Source organism: Mustela nivalis (assembly GCF_964662115.1).
Source record: "Mustela nivalis genome assembly, chromosome: X".
Taxonomy (NCBI): Eukaryota; Metazoa; Chordata; class Mammalia; order Carnivora; family Mustelidae; genus Mustela; species Mustela nivalis.
In genome coordinates this window covers 64,880,445-64,908,428 of record NC_139040.1, presented here as the reverse complement: position 1 = coordinate 64,908,428, position 27,984 = coordinate 64,880,445, and the positions used below count along the sequence as shown (strand labels likewise).

The following is a 27,984-nucleotide window of genomic DNA, read 5'->3' as shown; positions in this document are numbered from 1 at the left end:
GAAATGTTGAAAAAGAAAACCAAAGCTGGGGGCATCTCAATGCCTGATTTCAAGCTTTATTACAAAGCTGTGTTTACCAAGACAGCGTGGTGTTGGCACAAAAACAGACACACAGATCAGTGGAACAGAGTAGAGAGCCCAGATATGGACCCACAACTCTATGGTCAAATAGTCTTCGACAAAGCAGGAAAAAATAACCAGTGGAAAAAAGACAGTCTCTTCAATACAGGTGCTAGGAAAATTGTACAACTATATACCAAAGGATGAAACTCGACCACGCTCTTACACCATACACAAAGATAAACTCAAAATGGGTGAATGAGCTCAATGTGAGACAGGAATCCTTTAGAGTCCTAGAGGAGAACACAGGCAGTAACCTCTTTGATGTCAGCCACAGCAACTGCTTTCAAGACACGTCTCCAAAAGCAAAGGAAACAAAAGTGAAAATGAACTTTTGGGACTTCATCAAGATCAAAAGCTTCTGCACAGCAAAGGAAACAGTCAACAAAACAGACAACCAATGGAATGGGAGAAGATATTTGCAAATGACGCTACAGACAAAGGGTTGATAACCAAGATCTATAAAGAACTTCTCAAATTCAACACCCAAAAAACAAATGATCAAGTTAAAAAATGGGCAGAAGACATGGGCAGACACTTCTCCAAAAAAGATATACAGATGGCTAACAGACATATGAAAATGTTCATCATCATCAGCCATCTGGGAAATTCAAATCAAAACCATACTGAGATACCACTTTACACCACTTAGAATGGCAAAAATTGACAAGGCAAGAAACAACAAATGTTAGAGGGATGTGGAGAAAGGGGAATCCTCTTACACTGCTGGTGGGAATGCAAGTTGGTGTAGCCACTTTGTGGAGATTCCTCAAAAAATTAAAAATAGAGCTACCCTATGACTCGGCAATTGCACTACTGGGTATTTACCCCAACGATACAGGTATAGTGAAAAGAAGGACCATACACACCCCAACGATCATAACAGCAATGTTCTCAATAGCTAAACTGTGGAAAGAGCTGAGATCCCCTTAAACAGATGAATAAAGAAGATGTGGTCCATATATACAATGGAATATTAGTCAGCCATCAAAAATGATGAATACCTAACTTTTGTTTCAACATGGATGGGTCTGGAGATTACGCTGAGTGAAATAAGTCAAGCAGAGAAAGCCAATTATCATATGGTTTCACTTACTTGTGTAACATAAGGAATAGCATGGAGAACATTAAGACAAAGGAGGGAAAAATGAAGGAGGGAGGAATCAGAGAGGGAGACAAACCATGAGAGACTGCGAACTCTGAGAAGCAAATTGAGGGTTTTAGAGGGGAGAAGGGGGAGACAGGTTGGCCCAGTGATGGGTTTTAAGGAGGGCATGTACTGCATGGAGCACTGGGTGTTACACATAAGCAATGAATCATGGAACAGTACATCAAAAACTAATGACACACTATATGGTGACTAATATGATATAAATAAAATAATAATTTAAAAAAGGACAGAAGACTTGCATAGACATTTTCCAAGGAAGACATACAGATGGCCTCAGACACATGAAAATATATTCAATATCACCAATCACCAGGGAAATGTAAATCAAAAGCACAATGAGGTATCACCTCACACTACTTAGAATGGCTAGTGTTGGTGTGGATGTGGAGAGCAAGGAACCCTCATTCACAATTGGTGGTAAACTGGTATAGCCACTATGGAAAACAGTATGGAGTTTCCTCAAGACATTAAAAATTGAAATATCATATGATCTAATAATTACACTACTGGGTATTTACCCCCCTAAAATGAAAATACAAATTCAAAAAGATAGATGAACTTCATGTTTATTGCAGCATTCTTTAAAGTAGCCAAAATATGGAAGTAACCTTTATGTCCATCAATAGAAAGATAGATAATAAAAGGTATGTATACACAATGGATTATTATACAACCATAAAAAGGATGAGATTATACCATTTGAGAAAACATGGAAGAACCTAGAGGGTACTGTGCTAAGTGGTATAAGTCAGCTGAGAAGGACAAATACCACATGATTCTGTTCATAAGTGGAGTCTTTAAAAAACTAAATAAGCAAACACAAAACAGAATCAGACTTAAAAATACAAAGAAACTGATGGTTGTTTTTGGTGGGGCAACATGAGGGGATGGGCAAAATGCATGAAAGGGAGAGGCAGACAAAGACTTCCAGTTATGGAATGAATAAGTCATGGTAATAAAAGGCACAGCATATAAGCAAAATAAGTCAATTAGAGAAAGACAATTATATGATCTCTCTGATATGAGGAATTTGAGAGGCAGGGTGGGGGGTCATGGGGGGAAGGGAGGGACAAATGAAACAAGATGGGACTGGAGAGGGAGATAAACCATAAGAGACTCTTAATCTCAGTAAACAAACTGAGGGTTGCTAGGGGGTGGTGGGGGAGGGATAAGGTAGCTGGATTATGGACACCGGAGAGGGTATGTGCTATGGTGAGTGCTGTGAAATGTGTAAGACTGATGACCCTGAAGCAAATAATACATTATATGCTAATTTTTTAAAAAAGCACAGCATAAAGAATACAGTAATGATACTGTAATAGTGATGTAACCGGACAGATGATAGCTACACTTGTGGTGAACACAGTACAATGCATAAACCTGACAAATTGTTAAGTTGTACATTTGAAACTAATGTAACATTGTGTGTCAACTCCACTAAAGTAAAAAAAAAAAAGAAAAGAAAAAGGGCACTACATAATGATAAAAGGATCAGTCCAATAAGACAATATAATAATTAAATAATATTTATATACCCAACTAGAAGCACCACATAAAAAATATTAATAGAGATAAGGGAGAAACTGACAGTAATACAATAATAGGGGACTTTAGCTACCAACTTACGTGACTGGACAGAAAATCAGCAAAGAAATGGCTTTGAATTACACATTAGACCAGATGGACCTGATATTTTCAGAACATTCAATTTAAAAACAGCAGAATGCAAATTCTTTTAAAGTATACATGAAACATTCTCCAAGGTAAATCACTTGTTAGGCCACAGAACAGTTCTCGATAAATTCAAGAAGACTGAAATCATGTAAGCCATCTTTTTCAAACCAAACGATGAAACTAGAAATCAAATACTAGAAAAAAAAACTAGAAAGAACAAAGCCACACAAGGGCTAAGAAATGTGCTACTACACAACCAATTATCAAAAACAACAATGAAATCAAAGAATACATGGAGACAAATGAAAACACAATGACTCAAAATCCTTGGGACACAAAGCAGTTCTAGGAGGGAAGATGATAGCGATACACTCCTCTTTCAAAAAAAACAAGAAAAATCTCAAATAAACAGCCTAATTATACACCTAAAGAACCAGAAAATAAAAAGAAAAAATAGAGACAATAAAACAATAAAAAGAGATCAATGAAACCAAGAACTAGTTCTTTGAAAAGATAAACAAAATTGATAAACCTTTAGCCAGACTAATTAAGAAAAAAATAGAGAGGACTCAAATAAATAAAATCTGAATTGAAGGAGGAATAATAACAATCAACACCATAGAATACAAACAATTATATGAGAATATTATGAAAAATTATATGCCAACAAATTAGACAACTAGAAGAAATTTGACAAATTACTAGAAATATCAAATCTTCTAAAACGGAATAAGAAAAAAAAATAGAAACTTTGAAAAGACCAGTTACTAGTAATGAAATTGAATCAGTAGTCCAAAAATTCCCAACAAATTAAAGTCCAGGACTGGACGGCTTCACAAGTGAATTCTACCAAACATTTAAGGAAGAGTTAATACCTATTCTCCTCAAATTATTTCAAGAAATGGAGAAGGAAAGAAAGCTTCCATATATATTCTATGAGGTCAATGTAAACTTGATACCAAAACCAAAGACACTATGAGAGAGACAGAAAGAGAGAGAGAGAAATGAAAGAAAGAAAACTATATGCCAATAGTTCTGATAAACATAGATGCAAAATCCTCAACAAAATATTAGCTAATTGAATTCAATAATACATTAAAAGATCATTCACTATGATCAAGTGGGATTCATTCCAGAGTGTAAGGGTGGCTCAATATTTGCAAATCAAGCAAGAGGAAGATTAAAAAGCATAATCATTTCAATAAGAATGAAAACATTTGACAAAATACAACATCCTTTCATGATTACAATCTCTCAACAAAGTGAGTTTAGAGGAAACATCCCTCAACATACAGGCTGCATATGAAAAACCCACAACTAGCCGCATATGAAAAACCCACAACTAACAGCATACTCAATGGTGAAAGACTAAAAATATCTCCTCTAAGATCAGGAATAAGACAAGGATATCCACTCTTACCACTTACATTCAGCATAGTATGAGAATCCCTATCTGCAGTAATCAGATAACAGAATTAAATAAAAGGCATCCAGGTACACCTGGGTGGCTCAGTTGTTTAAGTGTCTGTCTTTGGCTCAAGTTGTGATCCTAGGGTCCTGGGATTGAGTCCCACACTGGGTTCCTTGCTCAGCAGGGAGCCTGCTTCTCTCACTACCTGCCATTCTCCCTGCTTGTACTCTTCTTCTCTCTCTCTGACAAATAAAGAAGTAAAAACTTTTTTTTTTTTTAAAGGCACCCAAATTGGTAAGGAAGAAGTTAAATGGTCACTCTATTTCATATAGAAATTCTTAAAGACTCCACCAAAAAAATATTAGAGCTGATAAATGAATTCAGTAAGGTTGCAGGATACAAAATTAATATACAGAAATCTGTTACATTTCTATACACTAATAACAAAGTAGCAGAAAGAGAAAATAAGAAAATAATCCCATTTAAAATGGCATCAAAAAGAATACAATATGTAGGAATAAATTTAACCAAGGAGGTGAAAGTTATATTTTCTGAAAACTATAAGACATTGGTGAAAGAAACTGAAGATAACATAAACAAATGGAAAGATATACGATGCTCATGGATTGGAAGAATTAATATTGTTAAAATGTCCATACTATTCAAAGCAATCTATAGATTCAATGGAGTGTCTATCAACATATAATAAAACTAGAACCAGAACAAATAATCCTAAAATCTGTATTGAACCACAAAGAGCCTTGAATAGTCAAAGCAATCTTGAGAAAGAACAAAACTTGTGGTATTACCACTTCAGATTTCAAGATAAGCTACAAAGTTGTAGTAATCAAAACAGTATGGTACTGGACAAAAACAGACACATAGACCAGATGAACAGAATAGAGACCTTAGAAATAAATCCATACACATATTATTAATTAATCTATGACAAAGGAGACAAGAATATGCAATGGGGAAAAGACAATCTCTTCAATTAATGGTATTGGGAAAACTAGACAGTTACATACGAATGAAGCTGGACCATTTTCTTACACCATACACAAAAATTAAAAAAATAGACTGAAGTCCTAAATGTGAGGCCTGCAATTACAAAACTCCTAAAAGAAAATTTAGACAGTGATTTTTTTTGGACTTCAGCCTTAGCAATATGTTTAATATCTCTCCTCAGGCAAGGTAAACAAAAGTAAAAATAAAGTACTTGGACTACACCAAAATAAAATATTTTTGCATAGCAAAGGAAACTAGCAACTAAACAAAAAGGCAACCTACTGGGTGCCTGGGTGGCTCAGTGGATTAGGCCGCTGCCTTCGGCTCAGGTCATGATCTCAGGGTCCTGGGATCAAGTCCCGCATCGGGGTCTCTGCTCAGCAGGGAGCCTGCTTCCCTCTCTCTCTCTGCCTGCCTCTCTGCCTAGTTGTGATCTCTCTCTGTCAAATAAATAAATAAAATCTTAAAAAAAAAAGGCAACCTACTAAATGAGAGTAAATATGTGGAAATGACATATCTAATAAGGGCTTAATATTAAAAATATATTTAAAAAGTATAGAGTTGAATAGCAGAAAAATCCTACAAACAATCTGATTGAAAAATGGGCATAGAACCTGAATAGGTATTTTTCCAAAGAAGATATACAAATGGCCAACAATTGCATGAAATTATGCTCAATAAGAAACACAATGAGATACTACTTTAAATCTGTTAGAATGGCTACCATCAAAAAGACAAAAAATAACAAGTCTATCAAGGATATGGAGAAAAGGGAAACATCATGCACTGTTGTTGAGAATATAAATTGACACAACCACTGTAGAAAACTTTATGGAGGTTTCTCAAAAATTTTAAAATAGAAATATCACATGATCTAGTAATTCCACTACTGGATATTTATCAAAGAAAACCAAAGATAATTATTTGAAAAGATATATACACCACTATGTTTATTGCAACATTATTTACAATAATCAAGATATGGAAGCAACCTAAGTGTCCATTGATAAATGAATGAATACAGAAGATATATATATATATTACTCAGCCACAAAAAAGATAAGATGTTGCTATTTGCGACAACATGGATAGATCTACAGGGTATTATGCTAAGTGAAATAAATGAGACAGAGAAAGACAAATACCATATGATTTTCCTTACTTGATGGAAACTAAAAAACAAAATAAACAAAACAAAAACTCAGACTCTTAAATACAGAGAGTAAACTGGTGGTTGCCAGAGGGTTGTGGGTGGAGGAATAAACAAAAGAGGTAAAAGAGATTAAGAGGTACAGGCTTTCAATTATAAAATAAATAATTCATGAAGATAAAAATTATATCATAAGGAATATAGTCAATAATATTGCAATAATGTGCTATGGTGACTATTTATCTTATTTATTTATTTATTTAATTTTCAGCATAACAGTATTCATTATTTTTTCACCACACCCAGTGCTCCATGCAATCCGTGCCCTCTATAATACCCACCACCTGGTACCCCAACCTCCCACCCTCCCGCCACTTCAAACCCTTCAGATTGTTTTTCAGAGTCCATAGTCTCTCATGGTTCACCTCCCCTTCCAATTTCCCCCAACTCCCTTCTCCTCTCTAACTCCCCATGTCCTCCATGATATTTGTTATGCTCCACAAATAAGTGAAACCATATGATAATTGACTCTCTCTGCTTGACTTATTTCACTCAGCATAATCTCTTCCAGTCCCGTCCATGTTGCTACAAAAGTTGGGTATTCATCCTTTCTGATGGAGGCATAATACTTCATAGTGTATATGGACCACATGTGGAAAGCACTGAGTATTACATTGAATTGTCAAATTAATATTTTGTACACCTGAAATTTATATAATATTGTATGTCAATTATACTTCAATAATAATAATAATAATTCCTATTATTATTATTATTATTCTACTCTTGAGAGGTCCTGGGCCAGCTACTGGGAAGTAGTCATTCCTATACTCCTCTATCCTATGTCTAGGCAGACCAGAACTATATCACTAGGCTGTAGACTTTTTGGAAGGAAGCAAAGTGAACACAGAGATGAGGCATACCAGTTAAGAAAAACTGCATATTGAAGAGAAAGGAACAACTAGGGAAGACACATGATTATGAATTGGTATTCTCTAATGGTGTTTATAAATGAAGAGAGGCCATGGAAAATTTACAGATACCTGAAAATTTTATATAAAAGATGGCTGATATCACTTGTTTGTGAGCATTTATTCACTGGAACTAATAATTACCTTATAAAATATAATTCGTGCTTTTCCATATATCGACAGAAGACTTTTTTCAAGATTTTATTTATTTACTTGACACAGAGAGAAAGAGATCACAAGTAGGCAGAGAGACAGACAGAGAGAGAGGGGAAGCAGGCTCCCTGCTGAGCAGAGAGCCCAATGTGAGACTTGATCTCAGAACCCTGAGATCATGACTTGAGCCAAAGGCAGAGGCTGAACCCACTGAGCCACCCAGGCACCCAACAGATAGAAGAATTCTTAATTGCTCAAATCCAAGAAATTGGTGATATTCTGAATGTTATATAGGATAATATTATTGGTGTTTATAGGGGCGCCTAGGTGGCTCAGTGGGTTAAGCCTCTGCCTTCAGCTCAGGTCATGATCTCAGGGTTCTGGGATCAAGCCCCACATCAGGCTCTCTGCTCAGCGGGGAGCCTGCTTCCCCCTGCCTCTCTGCCTACTTGTGATCTCTCTCTATCAAATAAATAAATAAAAATCTTTAAAAAAATATTATTGGTGTTTATAGAATGTATGGAAGTTTGTGTCTGAGAATTCAGTTTATCCGGGAAAACAGTAAGACATGCTACTTGCAAGTTCTGGAGAAAGAATTAAGTAATAATAATAAACATCTATAATGTTTACCAGCTGACCTGGGGCTAAAATACAGTTAGTCGTCAGTGAAACTTCATCTTTACTTACTGGATCTGTTAATGTAAAAACTTCAATTTCAGAAACTTGCCTATTTTATTTCCATTTTATATTTTCCTAAGGTTTCAGTAATGTTCTTTTTGAATAGAATCTGCTACTGCCATACCTTTGATGGAGGAAGACTATTCTTGGTGGCCAGGTGGGATGATCACTGTGAGAATTGATGGAGAAAAATCCCAAGAGGAGATGGAGGTGCTAAAAGAGGGCAACTCAAGGCCCTTAAAGATGGGAGATAATGTTAAGGAGGAAAATCTGGCTTAGATAATTTGCCCTAAGGATCATTAGATTTTATTTAGTAGGCAGTGAGGTGACAATAAAGGTGTTTGACTTAAAACAAAACCCTTTTTATAATGTAGTGTTACATTTGTAATTAAAGTGTTCTGCTTACCAATATAAGACAAAAATGTGAATAGCTTTTTCCATTGTGGAAATATTTCAAACCAGTTAATAACAACCTATATGTCTCTAATTTTTATTAGAAGTTGTTTTTTTTAAACAAAACTAAAATTCTTATCACTTCTAACTGCTGTAACTAAAAGTCTGTTCAGAAAGAGTGATAGCTGGAGTTAAGACAGTGGCATAGTAGGAGGACCTTAGACTTGTCTCATCCCTGGAACATAGCTGGACAGCTATGAAATCATTCTGAATACCCTACACATGAACCTGAAGACTGATGGAACAAACTGCACTACTAGAGGAAGAGAAGAAGCCACATTGAAGAAGGTAGGAGGTGCAGAGATGTGGTTTGGGGAAAAAATGGATCACGGTTGCTTTGGAGGGGAGGGAGCAGTGGTCATGGAGAAAGGAGAGAGAGAGGAGCACACAGGGAGACACAGAAGGAGAAGACTTCCTCAATGCTACTGCCTGGGAAAATGAGAGGGGCTGATTTTCCTGAGTTCTTGCAATCAGCAGGCCATAAGATTGGCGTTTTAAAGATGGGCATGCAGGCACCTAGGTGGCTCTTTTGGTTTCATGATCCTAGCTTCCTGGGATCAAGTCCCACATTGGGCTCCCTGCTTGGTGGGGAGGCTGCTTCTCCCCCTCCCCTCCCCTACACTCATGTGCACTCTCTCTCTCACAAAAATGAATAAGTGACAGGTATTAAGGAGAGCATATGTGGTAATGATCACTGGGTGTTATAAGCAACTAAAGAATTGTTGAACACTACATCAAAAACTGGGTGTTATAAGCAACTAAAGAATTGTTGAACACTACATCAAAAACTAATAATGTGTTGGAGAGGATGTGGAGAAAGGGGAACCTCTTACACTGTTGGTGGGAATGCAAGTTGGTGCAGCCAATTTGGAGAACAGTGTGGAGATTCCTTAAGAAATTAAAAATAGAGCTTCCCTATGATCCTGCAATTTCATTACTGGGTATTTACCCCCAAAATACAGATGCAGTGAAAAGAAGGGCCATCTGGACCCAATGTTCATAGCAGCAATGGCCATAGTTGCCAAACTGTGGGAAGAACCAAGATGACCTTTAACAGACAAATGGATAAAGAAGATATGGTCCATATATACAATGGAGTATTATGCCTCCATCAGAAAGGATGAATACCCAACTTTTGTAGCAACATGGATGGGACTGGAAGAGATTATGCTGAGTGAAATCAGTCAAGCAGAGAGAGTCAATTATTATATGGTTTTGCTTATTTGTGGAGCATAAGGAATAACATGGAGGACATGGGGAGATGGAGAGGAAAAGGGAGTTGGGGGAAACTGGAGGGGGAGATGAACCATGAGAGACTGTGGACTCTGAAAATCAATCTGAGGGGTTTGGAGGGGCAGGGAGTGGGAGTTTGGGTGAGCCTGGTGGTGGGTATTATGGAGGGCACATATTGCATGGAACACTGGGTGTGGTGCATAAACAGTGAATTTTGGAACACTGAAAAGAAATAAAAAATTTTTAAAAACTAATGATGCATTATATGCTGGCTAATTGAACATAATAAAAAAAATAAAGGTTGGCAGGCTTGGATGGATAGAGCCTTGACGGCACTGCCCTGCTCCTGAGGAGAAGGCAGACATACAACCTGTGGGGCAGATGGCATGGAAATAGTGATCTGAAGAATGCCTGAGGCACACGGGAGATACTGTTTGGTCTTCTTGGAGTGCATTGTTGAGATGGTGGATTCACAGATATGCTTCTCCAGGGACAAAGGAGCCTATGGGTGCCATTTCCCTTCCCTCTCCCTCAGCATAAACACAGAGCCACCTATGGCAAACAGCACAACTCCAACATTAGCTACCTAACCTGCTTATTCCAAGTCCCACACCCTGTGCTCTGGCACTACTGCCCTACTTGGTAAAGTTAGCCTTAGTCCCAGCACAGAGGACCCCTTCCCCAGAACACCAGTGGAAGTCCTAGCCCACAGTATGTCTTCCAACAAGAGAGTTCTGTAGGGCTTCCATTCTAGTGGAAATAGTATCAGGTCTCATTTCACAAGCAGACCAGAGCGCACCTACTTAGAACTCACCACATTCTGGTCAAGGACCAAACACTGTCAACTACAGGCAAGAGCCTGTGCACATAACTGGACTGAAGAATATAACAGCCAAAACACAACAGCAGAGTGCACCCAGTAAACACCAGACACTGCCTGAGGTGTCAGGCTCTGGACACTACATGACCTCTTCCTCATAAAACTATTACACAGGAGCAAGAACGATAACTTGTCTAACACAGAGAAGAAGGTGGAGGCTTAGACAAAATGTAAAGTTGGAGGAATTCATCCTAAAATAAAGAACAAGATAAAGTCATGAGCAGAGATCTAAGGAGTACAGATACGTGTAATGTTGCGGCCGGCGCGACAAACCGACCAGGAACATGAGGGTAAAAGGATGGTGAAAAGAAATTAAGAGACAAAGAGATGGGGGCAGAAGGAGCACCAAGGATGATGTCCCATAGTGCCCAAGTTTATTTTGCAGAGCTCTGATTTATACCACACAGTAAGGGAATCACCTCCTGTACATCTGGTGCTAGTTTCTATTTTGGCCTGAGAGTAGCTGGCCATGCAGAGATATCAGACAGCCTTGACCTTCGTGGTTTGTACACTTAGGCCATAACTCAATATTCACAAAACACAGGAGCCTTATTAACTTAGTCTTGAGACAGCAGCTGCAATGGCAACATGCCAAACCTTACAATGTTCTCATAACAATCACCAGGGAAAAACGGTAGCACTCTAGCTCGCCACCTGTGAACTTCCTTGGTTGAAGAGGTTCCCCAGAACTGTTGCTCTATTGGGTTAACCCCTTCTAGGCACGAGGTCCCAACAGTGTAACATGCCTGATGGAAAATTTAAAGCAATAATCATAAGGATACACACTGGGCTTGAGAAAAGAATGGAAGACTTCAGGGTGGCCCTTAAGGTAGAGATGAAAGAGTTAAAAAACAGTCAGAAATGAAGAATGATATAACTAAGATTAGAAACAGATTTGATGCAATGAACACAAGGAATAAAGACGCAGAGGAATGAATAAGTGGTATAAAAGATACAATAATGAAAAATAAGTGACTCCACCAAATGTAATAACATTCATATTATAGGAGTTCCAGATGAAGAGAGAGAAAAGGGGGCCAAAAAATTATTTGAGCCAATAATAGCTGTAAACTTCCCTGATTTGGGGAAGGAAACAGATATTGAGATCCAGGAAGCACAGAGAACTTCCATCAAGATCCAAAAAAGCAGACCATCACCAACACATACTGTAATTAAAGTTGCAAAATATAGTGATGAAGAAAAAAAAATCTTAAAAGCAGCAAGACAAAAGTCCCTAACCTACAAAAGAAGACTAGCTAGCTGGATTTCTCAATAGAAATGCAGCAAGCCAGAAGAAAGTGGCATGATATATATGTGCTGAATGGCAAAAACTTGCAACCAGGAACTCTATCCAGCAAGCCTATCATTCAGAATAAAAGGGGAAAGAGTATGCCAAACAAAGAAAAATTAAAGGAGTTTGTGATCACTAAACCAGTCCTGTGAGAAATATTAAAGGGGACTCCTTGAGTGCAAAGAAAAGACCAAAAGTGACAAAGACAAGAAAGGAACAGAGAAAATCTCCAGAAACAATGTCAAAACAAGTAATAAATGACACTATATACATATCTGTCAATACTTACCGTGAATGTAAATGGACTAAATGCTCCAATCAAAAGCTAGGGTGTCAGAATGGATAAAAAAATAAGACCCATCTATACACTGCCTATCAGAGACTCATTTTAGATTTGAAGACACCTGCAGATTGAAAGTGAGGAGATGGAGAAACATTTTTCTTGAAATGGATGTTAAAGAAGCCAGAATAACAATACTTACATCAAACAAGCTAGACTTTAAAACACACTGTAACTAGAGATGAAGAAGTACACTACATCATAATAAAGGGGATAGTTCAACAAGAATATATAACAATTATATATATTTATACACCCAGCATGGGAGCACTCAGATGTATAAAAATGTAAATAATAAACATGAAGGAACTAATTGTTCTCTCGGCAACTTATAGCAATGGGAAATTTACAGCAATGGACTTACAGCAACGGACGAGTCATTTAAGCAGAAAATCAATAAAGAAACAATGGTTTTGAATGACACACTGGATCAGATGGACTCAACAGATATATTTACAACATTCCATCCTAAAGCAGCAGAACACACATTCTTTTAAAGTTCACTTGGGACAGGGACACCTGGGTAGCTCAGTTAATTAAGTGTCCAACTCTTAATTTCGGGTCAGTAATTATCTCAAGGTTGTGAGATCAAGGCCTGAATCAGGCTCTGTACATAGCAGGGAGCCTGCTTGAGATTCTCTACTGTCCTTCTGCCCCTCCCCACTGCATTCAATCTCTCTCTCTCAAATAAATAAACAAATCTTTAAAATGCACATGGGACATTCTCCAGAAAAGATCACAAATTAGGCCTCAACAAATTAAAAAGATTGACATCATACCATGCATCTTTTCTAACTATAACACTATGAAACTTGAAGTCAACCACAAGAAAAAAATTTGGAAAGACCACAAATACATGGGGGTTAAACAGTAAGCTACCAATGAATAGATAAACCAGGAAATCTAAGAGGAAATAAAAAATTACATGGGAAAGAGTCTACTCTTGATTCTGGGAAATAAACAGGGTTGTGGAAGGGAAGCTGGGTGGAGGGATGGGATAATTCGGTGATTACCAATAAGGAGGGCACATGATGTAATGAGCACTAGGTGTTATATGCAAAGAATGAATCATTGAACATTCTGTCAAAACTAATCAGGTACTATACATTGGCTAATTGAATTTTTTAAAAATTACCTGGAAACCAATGAAAATGAAAACATGACAGTCGGAAACCTTTGGGATGCTACAGAAGTGGTCCTAAGAGGGAAGTATATAGCAATATAGGGCTACCATAAGAAGGAAGAAAAATTTCAAAGCAACAAACTAAACTTACACATAAAAAAGCTAGTAAAAAAACAACAAAGGAAGCCTAAAGCAGGCAGAAGAAGGGAAAATAAAGATTAGAGCAGAATAAATGATATAGAAACTAAAAAAGACCACAAAAGAAGAAATCAATGAAACCAGGAGTTGATTTTTTGAAACAATCAATAAAATTGATTAACCCCTAACCAGACTTAGCAAAAAGAAGAGAAAGGACCCAAGTAAATATAAGCACAAATGAGACGGGAGAAATAACAACAAATACCACAGAAATACAATTATAAGAGAATTATTAAAAACTATATGCTAACAGTTTGGACAACCTGGAAGAAATGGATAAATTCCTGGGAACATATAAACTACTAAAATTGAAACAGGAAGGAATAGAAAACTTGACAGACTAATAACCAGCAAATAAATTGAGTCAGCATTTAAAAAAATTCCCCACAAACAAAACTCCAGAGTCAGATGGCTTCTCAGGGGAATTCACCAAACATTTAACGAAGAGTTAGTACCTATTCTTCTCCAACTACTCAAAAAAAAAAAAAAAAAAAACTGGAAGGAAATTTTCAAATTCATTCTAGGAGCCCAACATTATCCTGATTCCAAAATCAGAAAAGACTCCATCAATAAATAGAACTACAGGCCAATATCCCTGATGAACATGGATGCAAAAATTATCAATAAAATACGAGGAAATCAGATTCAACAGTAATTAAGAGAATCATTCACCAAAATCAAGTGAGATTTATTCCTGGGCTGCAAGGCTGATTCATTACTAGAAAACCAATCAACATGATATACCACAGTAATTTAAAAAAAGGATAAGAACCATATGATCATTTCAATAGACATGGAAAAATCATTTCACAAAGCATAATATCCATTCATGATAAATCCCTCAATAAAATAGGTGTAGAGGGAATATACATCAATGTAATAAATGCCATATATAAAAAACCCACAGCTAATATTATCCCCAACTGGGGAAAATTGAGAATTTTTTCTCCATATTCACAAACACACAGTTGTCCACTCTTACCACTGTTATTCAAGATACTTCTGGAAGTCCTGTCCACAGCAATCCGAATACAAAAAGAATTAAAATGCACTGATATCAGCAAGGAAGAAGTAAAACTTCCACTCTCTGCAGATGAAATGATACTCTGTATAGAAAACCCAAAAGACTCCACCAAAAAATTGCTAGGACTGATACATGAATTCCATAAAGTCACAAGACGCAAACTCAATGTACAGAAATCTGTTGCATTTCTATACACCAATAATGAAGCAACAGAATGAGAAATCAAGGAATCGATACCATTTATAATTGCACCAAAACCCGTAAGATAACTAGGAATAAAACTTCCCAAAGACATAAAGACCTGTACTCTGAAAATTATAAAACCCTGATGAAAGAAATTGAAGATGACACAAAGAAATAGAAAGACATTCCATGATCATGGATCAGAAGAACAAGTATTTTAAAATGTCTATAGTACCCAAAGCAATCTACACATTTAATGCAATCCCTTTGAAAATAACACCAGTGTTTTTCACAGAGCTAAAACAAAAAATCGTACAATTTATATAGAATTATAAAAGACCCAGAATAGCCAAGACAGTCTTGAAAAAGAAAAGCAAACCTAGAGGCATCACAATTCAGGACTTCAAGTTATATTACAAAGGTGTAGTGATTAAAATAGTATATTACTGGCACAGAAATTAGACACATAGATCAATGGAATAGAATAGAAAACCTAGAAATGAACCTACAACTATACGGTCAACTCATGTTTGACAAAGTAGGAAAGAATATCCAATGGAAAAAGACAGTCTGTTCAACAAAGAGTATTGGGAAAATTGGACAGCCACATGCAGAAGACTGAAACTGGACCACTTTCTTACACCATACACAAAACTAAATTCAGAATGGATGAAAGACCTCAATGTGAGATGGGAAGCCATTACAATCCTAGAGGAGAACACAGGCAGCAACCTCTTTGACATCAGCTGAAGCAACTTCTTTCTAGATATGCCTCCTGAGGGAAATGAAAGAAAAGTAAAAATAAGCTATTGGGACTTCATGAAAAAAACAAAAAAAAAACCAAAAAAACAAAACAAACAAACAAACAAAACCAAAATCAAACCAAACCAAAAGAAAAAAACGAAAAAAAAAAAAAAACCCAAAAACCAAAACCAAAAACTTCTGCACATCGAAAGGAACAATCCACAAAACTAAAAGGCACCATATGGAATGGAGAAGATATTTGCAAATAACCTATCTTATAAAGGGTTAGTATCTAAAACACATAACACACTTATAAAACTCAACACCCAAAAAACAAATAACCCATTTAAGAAATGGGCAGAACACAGGAACAGACATTTTTCCAAAGAAGACAGACACAGGAAAAGATGCTTAATATCACTCATTATCAAAGAAATACAGATCAAAACTACAGTGAGCTATTACTTCAAACCTGTCAGAATGGCCAGAATGAACAACACCGGAAACAACAGGTGTTGGTGAGGGTGCAGAGAATGGAACCCTCTTACATTGTTCATGGGAATGCAAACTGGTGCAGCCACTCTGGAAAACAGTTCCTCAAAAAGTTAAAAATAGAACTACCTATAGTCCAGTAATTATACTACTTGGTATTTACCCAAAGGATGTAAAAATACTAATTTGAAGGGATAAATGCATCCTGATGTTTATAGCAGCATTATCCACAAGAGCCAAATTATGGAAAGAGCCCCAGTGCCCACTGACTGATGACTGGATAAAGAAGATGTGGCATGTATATACAATGGAATACTACTCAGCCATATAAAGGAATGAAATCTTGCCATTTCCAAGGACATGGATAGAGCTAGATAGTACTATGTTAAGTGAAATAAGTCAGTCAGAGAAAGACAAATACCATATGACTTGATTCATGCAGAATTTAAGAAACCAAACAAACATGGGTGAAAAATGAGAGGAAAAACCAAGAAGCCAACTCTTCACTATAGAGAACAAATATGGTTACCAGAGAGGAGGTGTTTGGGGGATGGGTTAAATAGTTGATAGGGATTAAGAAGGGCAATGTTGTGGTAGCACCCTGTGCCTTATTTATTGTTGAATTACTAAATTTTATACCTGAAATTAATATTACATTGTATATTAACTAATTGGAATTTAAATAAAAACTTGAAAGAGAAAAATGGAAAGAATGATAGTTGAAGGAAGGTCAGTCAAAATAGTCAGTTTTTCTATAAAAGGTCAGCAGGAGTCAATACAGGAAGTTCCCAGGTGGCTGGGCAAGAAGTCTTTCCCTTTTTAACTATGAAGTTTGGAATGATTTATCTTCCTCAGTTCTAGTAAGCTGCCTTATTTTAAAACTGGACTTTAAGATAGAAACCCTGGACCTAGATAATTTAACAGGGTTAACACTTATAAAGGCATGTTTCCCATCTCTGTTCCTCACATCAGTGCTTTTCTGTTTCCTCATCAGCTGCATTCACCCCAGGTACAGTTTTTGACAAGTACTACAATTTCTCACTCAAAATTTTTGTCAGTTGTTTTATTATTGGGATCAGCTGCTAAAAATTATACACTGATGCCTGATATTAGCAACATAAACACATGCTGGAGGCACAGTTGAAAACATAACATCACGTGGAGACAAAGAACAGGTGATGGGTATATGACATGAGAACTTAACTTTTAGCTTTACACACACACACACACACACACACCTCATTATGATCCGAAACTCTAGTGGGAGAAAGGTGGAAGGACAAAGTTCTACTTTCTCATTTTTCCTTTACCACTCTGCCTTTTAGAAAAGTAGACTACATGCCTATGTAGGCTTGCCTACATATACTATATATATATATATATATATATATATATTTCTTTGTGTATTTAAACCATTCTTTTTTTTAAAAAGATTTTATTTATTTTATTTGACAGACAGAGATTACAAGTAGGCAGAGAGGCAGGCAGAGAGAGAGAGAGAGAGAGAGAGGAGGAAGCAGGCTCCCTGCTGAGCAGAGAGCCCGATGCGGGACTTGATCCCAGGACCCTGAGATCATGACCCAAGCTGAAGGCAGTGGCTTAACCCACTGAGCCACCCAGGCGCCCTATTTAAACCATTCTAAGAGAGAATGCAAATGATTTTAAAGAAAATTTAGGGGGCCCTGTGTGGCTCAGTTGGTTAAGTGTCTGCCTTTGGTTCAAGTCATGATCCCAGTGTCCTAGGATCAAGCCCCATATCAGACTCCCTGCTCAGCAAGGGAGTTTGCTTCTCCCTCTCCCTCTGCTCATGTTCTCTTGTTCACTCTGTCTCTCAAATAAATAAATAAAATCTTGAATAAAATGTAGAAAATTTAACCAATGTAAATAAGGGCAGAGAAAGGTGAGCTGCTGTCCACTGATTAAATGAACTCAAGCAAAGCACCATGAGTCACCAACTGGCAGGATTGTTTATAAATATATATAGCACTCTATTATGTTTCCTGACATCTGACTGGTTATAAATCAAGGTATCACAAAACTGTTAAGAGACCTTCAAGCTGCCATCTTCCAACCTAAGCCACCTGTATATGCTACACAAATCTGGCTTTACTTGCCCTTTTCTATCTAATGGGCACTTATAAGGTTGACAGGCTTATATAGTCTTTCTGGATACTATATTCTCATTACACTACTTTGGTTGCATTAACATGGTCCATATTGGTACTTGCTTTGCTAGGTGGAGAAAATGCTTCCTTCTGAGCCTCCTTACCTCGGGTTTCATCCTCGTTGTCTTCCCAGGGCTCTTCATTTGCTAGCAGTGGGTTTTGTGACTCATTCACAGACCTCATAGGGAAGGAGTGTCCATCACCAGGGCTGTTGGGGAAAGAAAGGCAATGAGCTCCTGCAGCTGACACAGACTTTTTATGAATGTAATAAATCTCTTACAAATAGAAGGGGGTTCTTAGGAAGATTTAAACCATTTAGTTTATTTATTAAAACCATGGTGGAATACGGTTTTACAATAGCATCATTTAGTTGCTGTATTGCTTTCAATTTCTATATCTTGTTTGTCTGCACCAGTGTTAACTGTTTTGGTTTGTAAACAGCTGTTTAACTTGTTTCCCACAATGTCCAGTTATGGCAATATGCACACACTGCAGGCTTCATAATTATAATTTAATGATGATCACCTGAATTTATATCAAACTATCTTATTGTTTTGGTTCTAAGTTTTCAACAAATATTAGGAGATTCAGAATCATTGATATATTGGAGATAAGTTGCTATGAATTGGTGATAGATATTAATGTCTGAATGCCCCATTATTTGGCTTGTTATGGCAGAAAGGTTAATAGGAACTATGGGAAACAGCCAGAGTGAAGCATCTCTAGGTGTGAAGATTTGGGGCACAATTACCCTCAGGTGGGATCCACTTCATGGATATCTGTGGTAATCTAGGGCTACCTCCTTGGTTAATTACTCCGTCCACCAACAGATGGGATGCATTGGAGGGAACTATGTTAGTTCTGGCTAGAGTGGGCTACAGTTTGAACATGTGAGTATATATACCTGAATCCATTGCAAATTTATATATGAGTGACTTTTGGATTACTCATTTTCTATTTCCTATGCCTTTTCTTCTACTCATAATTGTGGTTAACTGGAAGTTGACAGATTTTATTGAAAGTTGTCTACAGAGGATGTAAGTATACTGATTATAAGTGAATGGGCTTTTTGTTTTTGTTTTTCTATTTCACAGAAGACCATTTTAGATCTTTGATGTAGTGATAGTGTGCGTATATTTGTGTGTGTATGTGTTAGTGGGGTGCAAATAATTGCTGGTAATGGTTATTAATCAACATGGCCCACCAACACAGTTTTGTCTTGTACTTTATAGCCAGGATAGTAGGATATACCATAGATCTTAAATAAATGAGCCTGTGAAACACCATCTGGTACCACTTATCTACTTAGAGCATTTTGGGGGTATATCTCCCCTCTGTTGTTTTCTTCTGTATATACTTGTACATATCTTTGTATATATTTTTAATTACAGAGTACATACCATTTGAATTCTACATTTTTCATTTAAAATAGAGTGAGTCCCTTTATTGTGACAGTCTTAATAACTATTACTTAAGACTACATAATATTCTAGTCAATGGGGATATATATATATATATAGCATATTGTTGAATATTTAGGTTGGATGTTTCCTAATTATTGGCTGGAAATATTGTTGTGATGAACATTTTTATGCCTAGTTTGTCTTTAGGATAGATTTTTAGAAGTGGAATTACTGGACAATGGATATGTGGATTCTTATGATTTTTGATACATACTACTAAATCCATTTATGAAGAGTACTACCAGTTTACACTGCCACAAAGCATAAGAATGTCCATTTATCATACCCTCACCTCCTGATTTCTCTTTATTAACCTAGAAATAACAACTTGGGGGAAAGAGTTTTTACTGGACTGTCATTTGCTGCAAACTACAATTAAAACTGAATTTCCTACTTCAAGGCATGGTCCAGCATCAACTTCTTTCAGTGGTAATAATTACCTACCTGGACCCAATAGGTATTAACCAGAACTTCTTGTTATCGCCAAACACCTGCTGGATATTTTTGATGACGCCAAGGTTGAACCCATTTTTCTCTGGGCCACTTGTAAACACTGGAGTACAGAAGGCCTCTAGGGCAGGATAGGGGAGTTGAAGAAAAGAGGAAGAAAGCAATAAAGGAACAAATTTCAGGACTATCATGATCTTGCAGTTCTCCATGAATGTGATTTGATGTTACAATATCTTTTTGTTGTGGTAGCATGGGCCTCTTATTCTTAGTTATTGCTAAATTACTTAAACAACCAGTTTAATTACTTAATACAAAGTAATTTTGTTATTAAATGCAAAGAATTGATACTCTGTTTTTTTAAAAGACAGAGGAAACACATAATGGTAGAAATTATTATAAGGAGCCATGGGGTAACTATATATTTTGTGTGGCTGCATTTAAGGAGTGAAAGAACAATCTGAACAGTATTTATTTGAATCTAAGTGGAAACAGCTGCCCAATGGTCTCCATTTTTAGAGCTGGGACTAAAGTAAAGAAGCATGAAGAGTTGGTAATAACATTGATTTTGTTTTGAAACATTTCAGAAATGAAGATGTTCACACTAAAACGTGCAATGTAAGAAATTGAGTTTTATTCCAGTAAAAATGTCAACAGGTGAACTATAATCAACTCAAAGACTGAGGAATTAGACCATGTTAGCGCCCCTTATTTCTAGACACATATTTATCCCATTAAGCAAAAAATACTTTCACTGTTGGACAGGCTGCATCTAGCCTTCTCCCATTTGTTCTTTGTTTTCAGATTCTGTTATCGTGGAGTCTTTAGTACTTCTCTACTTTGCAGTTATGTCTAAGTCAAATGTGTTCATCTACCACCTAGCAACTAAGTGCTACAAATATCTGGTTTAGAAAAGGAATGTAAATATTTTCTTAGCTGTTAGCATTATTAGTGAATGAGTTTCAAATGTATACTGGCTTTTGTACTAAACTTGGCTCAATCTATCTTAGCTAAACATTCAACACTTTCTCCTCACTCCTACTGCATTTATTTGTATACAATGTAAATATTTGTTTCACTATACATGAAATAAAGTTGTTGCATTGGAATCCATCAGAAATATAATTCTCCAAATAACAGCCTGGAGTGTAGAGTAACCAAAAAAATGTTCACCTCTTGTACTCATTTTCTAGAAACTTGCTTATTCAGTGTATTTATCATATTCCCAGTCCTCCAAAGCCCCTTGATGACTGTAGATATCGTGATTTTTCGGCTTAGATTCTTTTTCAGCACTCTATCTTTGGATGCCCTCAATAATTTAGATTCTTTTATCTTTATTAACCTTCACCTCTCTCTTTTGATGTTCCCTTCTGTACTGATTTTTCCTCCACTTCCTCATGTGAACACCTTTCAGAAATTTTTCAAGCCATAAATTTGGGGAGTTATTACCCAATGTGAATTGTAAAGAGCAATGATCCATTTTGGTTTTGTGTGAGGTTTCATTTAATAATGCTTTATTTATTCATTATGGCTCTCTAGTTTGGTTAAACATGTTTACATCTGTCTCAGTTTGGAAGCAAAGGAATGTCACTATAAATAAAATGCTTCAGTGGGACTTTTTCTCTTCCTTAGGAATAATTTGTAGGTCACTATTATATACATTAATGTGTTTCTTCCCTCATCTTAATAACCAGTCTTACCTAAAGTGGTTTTGTTTCTGCTGACAAGCCAACAATGGTAACCAAAGAGAATCACAAGGCTGACAAAAAACATGCAGGCCACAAAGAGGAGGAAAAGAACATGGAACTTTGAGTGAACACTGGGCAATTCCCCCTAGAACAGAAATAATAAACAAATAAAAACAAAGAATTAAAGTGATACAGCTTGGCTAGTTTTTCTATATGTTAGCACTTTTCTCATATGTATAAAATGTCTAGCTATAATTAAAAAATAGATTTTATAAAATTTTTATAAAAGTTCTTTCTGTTTGACTTATTTCGCTAAGCATGATACGCTCTAGTTCCATCCATGTTGTCCCTGGGGATAAAAATATATGTTTATAAAAAATAAAAAATTTAAAAAAAAAAGTTCTTTCTGTTGATTACCATACCTCATTATGGTTATACTTTCAGCCTACAAAGCCAAAATTGGATCCTTGATTAAGTTCAGTGTAAAACACAGTATATACTGTAAAAATTAGAAAATAGTAGTATAAAAAGGGTATATTCAGGCCATAACTGGTATGCAACTTCTTAAAGCTTGTACTCCATTTAGTTTGCAAATTATGAGTCACTGGGCAGAGGTGATTTTGAGGTTATATGGTTCATCCTCTTGTCTCAGAATGGGTTATTCTGAAATACTTTATATGTCATATTTCCTTGGATATATGTATATTGAAAACAGCACAATAATACACATAGGAAGTTAAAACACATAGGTACAATTTCAAAATGCTCTACCTATAAGCTATAATCTGACTTTAAAGCTACTGAAAATTTTGTGTGGTTGTTTTTTATAGCTGAAGTAGAATGTGTTGGTATATCACAACCGGTGAGATTGCTCTTTAAACAGTAAAATCAAGCAGGATTTGACAGGCAATTGTAAAAGTAGGTAGCTAAACACTTTTATAGTTATTTGGGACATCTTATTTTCCATGTGGTACCAGCTTTCTTCTTTTACATGCAGCCATAAACCAGCATGCATACTGCGTAACATTTTATCTTCTAAAGAGAACTTTAGAAAACATTTTCAGTTTTGGAGTAAGAAGTTTTTTATTCCCCTCTTTCCTGTGCTGATCGTTGTTTTGGCATGATTAATTGCATTAAAGAATTTCCATATGCTTTGAGCAGTAAAGTTAAAGGTGATTCTTGACTGAAGTGGGTGTTAACATTAGGATCTGGTTCTACTTCAGTTTGGAAGGAAAAAAATTAAGACTTGGAAACACTTGGAAAGTTCAGATAGCACAGATTTTTTTTTTTCTTAGAGAAGATTTTTAATCATTTTGATGTAAGGAAATTTTGGGGATCTTTCACAGTATATATGTTTGAAGGATGAAGATTAGGGGAAGTCAGTTAGTCAGATGTTTTCAGCTGACAAGTATTCTGGGTAAAATTTGCATAGGGACAGAGCACCCAGGACACAGTCATCTCAAGGACTTCAACCTTCAGAAAACTTCATCTGAAGCTCCTTTCTGAAATGATCCCTCCACAAAATCTTGGCCTAAGCACCCAAACTGAATTTGATTGGCTTGTGGGTTTTTTTTTTTTTTTGAGTTTATAGAAAAAATTAATGTACAGTTTTGTAGTGGTTTTTGCCTAGCTGGGTTTTTGCTTTCATAATCTCTACTTTTTCAGTATGTTTGTTAAAGCTTTTACAGCTTACATTTACTTTACTTATTGTCTTTCAGGTTGAATGGGTAATAGGAAATGTCTAGGCAAGAGGGGCTGATAGAAACTCAGTTCAGACCTTGGGTAGCTAATCTGGAATTCTTTCCCTTCCCTAATTACTTTTATAGTAATTACTCTTATAGTCTTTTGTCTGCTAAAGGGTATCTCTTGATAAAGTCTCCCCCCCTTTTATTGTTGGAAGAGGTTGATGGCCCTGTGTTCAAAATTACCTTCCCAGGAGATAACTAAGCTAAATTACTCAAAGCAACAACCACTAGAAACAGTTCAGGGGAATACTGGTAGAATAATACTACTATCTTGGTTCTAAAATAATTAATAGTCTCTATGTGGAGATTCATGGCCCAGTGTGGAAGGTGTATATTACTACTTTTTTCATAAGGCAAAAGATCAATTTCCTATCAAAGTAGCTACTCTTCAAGATAATATATAGAGGAAAAAATGGCCGATGATTGTGTTCTAAATTCTTTATTCCAAAGGAGCTATAGCTTCTCCATAGCAGGACCATAAAGGGCAGGCGGATATGTATGGTATAGTGTTTAAGATCTCTGGGCTTAGGATCAGATAGCTTCCAGTCCTGATTTTGAAACTTAAAGCTGGGTGATCCTGAGCAAGTCACTTAACTACTATGAGCCTCAGTTTTATCATTTTTAAATGAGACTAACAATTCCTGTTTTGTGTACTTTATAAAGTTGTGGTAAGAAGAAGATGAGACAATAGATATGAAAGTGCTCTGAAAATGGTAAAGTATCCTACAAATAGAGGTTGCTGTTCTTAGGAGAACCACTAGTCACCTTGATACATGGTTTTTAGAATACATGGAAGTGTTTTCTTTTTATTTTAAGGTGAGACTCAATTTAAACTGAGAAAGCCTTCTCTAAACCACCTCAAAGTGCTTTCTGAATGGAGAGACTGCAAAGAAGCATTTTTCTGAATTGTCAATACCCTTTTCATTATGAGAGCAAGCCAAGACAGTTTCTTTTATGTCCCATTTGTCAGGCATGAGCTAATCTACTGTAGAGAAAAATGAAGGAATAAGAAAAGGACAAGCCCATGTTCATCTTGTGCTTGTGAATACTGACATATTTTTGGTAATTAATTCACATCCAAATATTATATTTCAAGAGTGAAAAAAAAACATACATCACTTGGATGGCTGGCACTGTGGTATTTGACGACTGAATGGCTTGGAGGACCAAGGCAAAATGTGTAAAATGCAACATTGTTTACTCTGTTATGAGTTCTTAAACACTACCCTACTGTGAAGACCAAGTAAGGACTGTAGTGATGACCAAGGTTGACACTTTCCCTGCTGAATTGGATACGGTAGATTTTCTTTACATTCAGGGTAGTAGCTCAGTGTGAATGGGATGTCAAACAGCTCATGAAAACCTGAACAATAGATAAGAGATCCTGTGAAATGAAAAGGAGCCAAAGAAGAGATGCCAAGATAATGAAATATTTTGTATTTGGGGAAAATTTATGAGAAAATTTCATTTCTGCTTATACTTTTATATCTTGAAGAATTAAAAAAAGATTTTATTTATTTGTCAGAGAGAGAGAAAGAATGAGCATGAGCAGGGGAAGGGGCTGAGGGGGAAGCAGGCTTCCAGCTGAGCAAGGAGCCTGATGTAGGGCTTGATTCCAGGACCCTGGGATTATGACCTGAACTGAAGCCAGATGCTTAACCGACTGAGCCACCCAGGTACCCCATAATTCCTGATTCTTAAAGTCATTAAATATCTGAATTGATTAAGAAAGTTGGGAAAATGGAAAGTACATATCACTATAATTTTTTTTCCGTGGATGAATTCATGAGAATTTATTTATTTATTTATTTATTTATTTTATTTATTTATTTTCAGCATAACAGTATTTATTGTTTTTGCACCACACCCAGTGCTCCATGCAATCCGTGCCCTCTCTAATACCCACCACCTGGATCCCCCAACCTCCCATCCCCCAATGCTTCAAACCCCTCAGATTGTTTTTCAGAGTCCATAGTCTCTCATGGTTCACCTCCCCTTCCATTTTCTCCCAACTCCCTTCTCCTCTCTAACTCACTATAATTTTTTATCCTGTATTTTCTATACTAGTCAGGATCAAAGCACTAATTAATAATTTAACTATTCTCAGGTATTTAGGTTCTCACTGCCTGTCTTTCTCCATTGTTCTCCAGTTTATTATAATCTTTAATCTGGTCACAGGATTCACATTCTTTCCTTGCTGCTTTATCTCTTCACTTGATGTGAGATATTCCTAATATATGGGCTCTTGTACAATTCCCACAGTAATAACTAATAGCTCTGCCTACATCTGTCTTTTGCTATTTAGGTTCAGTTTGGACAACCTCCATCATAGAAGGTTATGATATTTTAACTACTATACTGGAATTGTGGGGAGGGGATAACCTCTGGAGTCCATTGGCATGAAATTAAAAAAAATTCACTATATTGCTGCCAGACCCAACACACATACGTAAAGTAAAAATCTGCCTTCAATTCTTTTGGAAATAGATGGGATATGATTGAAATTTTGTAGAAGAAATGTGAAATTCTCTTTTAGATTTCCCTATAATCATCAAAATCAAAATCATATTTCATTTGATCTTGGCGATGAGCCAGTGAAGCAGGTAACAGAGCCAGTATTAGAACTCAGTTTTCCTAATTCCCAACCCAGTGTTTGTCATACAAATTTCAAATAAGACTTCCCATTTCAGTTTGGTCATGTGTGAAGATGAGTCAATGAAACTTTCTGTCCAGTAGGAATTTTGCAACTCTCCTTTAAACAGGAAGTAAGAAAGTCTTTTCTGACAATGAGGGAATATTTTTGTATCCTTTTTCTTAGAAAACTAGAGATTCAAAATCAGTTTCAACATTTTTAAAATCTATAATTGGGAAGAAGTGAATTATTTATTTATTTATTTATTTATTATTTTTTAAATTTTTTTTTTTTAAAGATTTTATTTGACAGACGGAGATCACAAGCAGGCAGAGGCAGGCAAAGAGAGAGGAGGAAGCAGGCTCCCTGCTGAGCAGAGAGCCCGATGCGGGGCTCGATCCCAGGACTCTGAGATCATGACCTGAGCTGAAGGCAGCGGCTTAACCCACTGAGCCACCCAGACACCCCGGGAAGAAGTGAATTTTTTAAACTTGACTAGGTAAGTACATTGTAAAGAATCACTAAGAGTCAAGGGGTTAGGTTCCTAAAGATCTTAACAAGATTCTCATGTATGACAGTAATTTGTTTTAGCAGAATCCTTAAATAACTAACTCCTAAATCTCAGAATATTCAACATGGGGAAACTTGTTTTGTACCTTCCTTTCTGGTTACCTTAGCTATTTCAAAATGTAAAAAGAAAAGTTGGAAAACATCACAGATTGGAGTAGGTATGTGTTTTGGGGGTGATCTTTCAGGGTTATTTAACTTACTCTCCAATATTTGATGAAATAGTTGAAGACTGTTGTAGCAATGTACAGGCAGTAGAGAACAGAATAAGCTAAGAACTGAAGAAAAAATTTGTAGTTGGAAAATCCAATGCAATTATTAACCCTAAAAAAAAAAAGAAAAAGTAATTTGAAATCAGGATCCATTGATTGAGAACACATGGATACATAAGTGAACACAGCAATGGAAGTACGTTACTCCTCCTGCTTCATTATGTGCTGTGTAGAAACTCAACAGAAACAGAAGTCCTTTAATAGAAACAGACTGGAAAAACAAGTTCATGTCTCATTTGTTTTTCTTTTCATTTACAGGTGTAGAGACACCTGGCCTACTTAATAGTTCTGGACTAGTTCCTGATCCACCCAAGAAAACCTGAATTTTGGATGCTGAAAACATATTGCAATCTTAACAGCTACACTTAGTATAGAATGACATATTCTCTGTAGTTAGATGGTTTCAGATTTGTTCTCTAAGTCAGACATTCAAAATTTGGAGAAGAATTGCTGAAGTTAATAATCTAATAATATTCCAAACATCAAGATAACTAAAAACAGAATGAATTGTATAATGTCAAAGAAGAGAACTGTTTGTACTTGATTTCATTACTATACTCAACTACTAAAGCCAACAGACAAAAAGACCATTAGTTTTGTGAGCCTAGGAATTTACTACCATACCTTTGGTGGTATTACTTATTTTTGCTTTAAAATGTTATGCCTCCCCTGTCCCCCATGTACATACAAGACCCAGTGATTTATGGT

The 27,984-nt window shown here is 36.3% G+C and overlaps 1 protein-coding gene across 7 annotated transcripts in view; it reads right to left on the bottom strand.

The window, feature by feature from the left end:
- ZDHHC15 (zDHHC palmitoyltransferase 15) overlaps positions 1-27,984 on the bottom strand; it is a 1,212,570-nt gene that overhangs the window by 1,072,813 nt on the left and 111,773 nt on the right. For 6 of the 7 annotated variants that reach the window (XM_082716043.1, XM_082716046.1, XM_082716047.1 and 3 more), the window contains exons 7-10: positions 27,208-27,328; positions 22,073-22,205; positions 20,370-20,496; positions 18,567-18,670 (exon numbers count right to left, since the gene is read on the bottom strand). In XM_082716043.1, the coding sequence (XP_082572169.1) occupies positions 18,567-18,670; positions 20,370-20,496; positions 22,073-22,205; positions 27,208-27,328 (485 nt within the window). Of the gene's footprint in view, positions 1-15,739; positions 15,837-18,566; positions 18,671-20,369; positions 20,497-22,072; positions 22,206-27,207; positions 27,329-27,984 lie in introns of all 7 variants that reach the window. The other variant, XM_082716044.1, reaches the window with a different exon arrangement.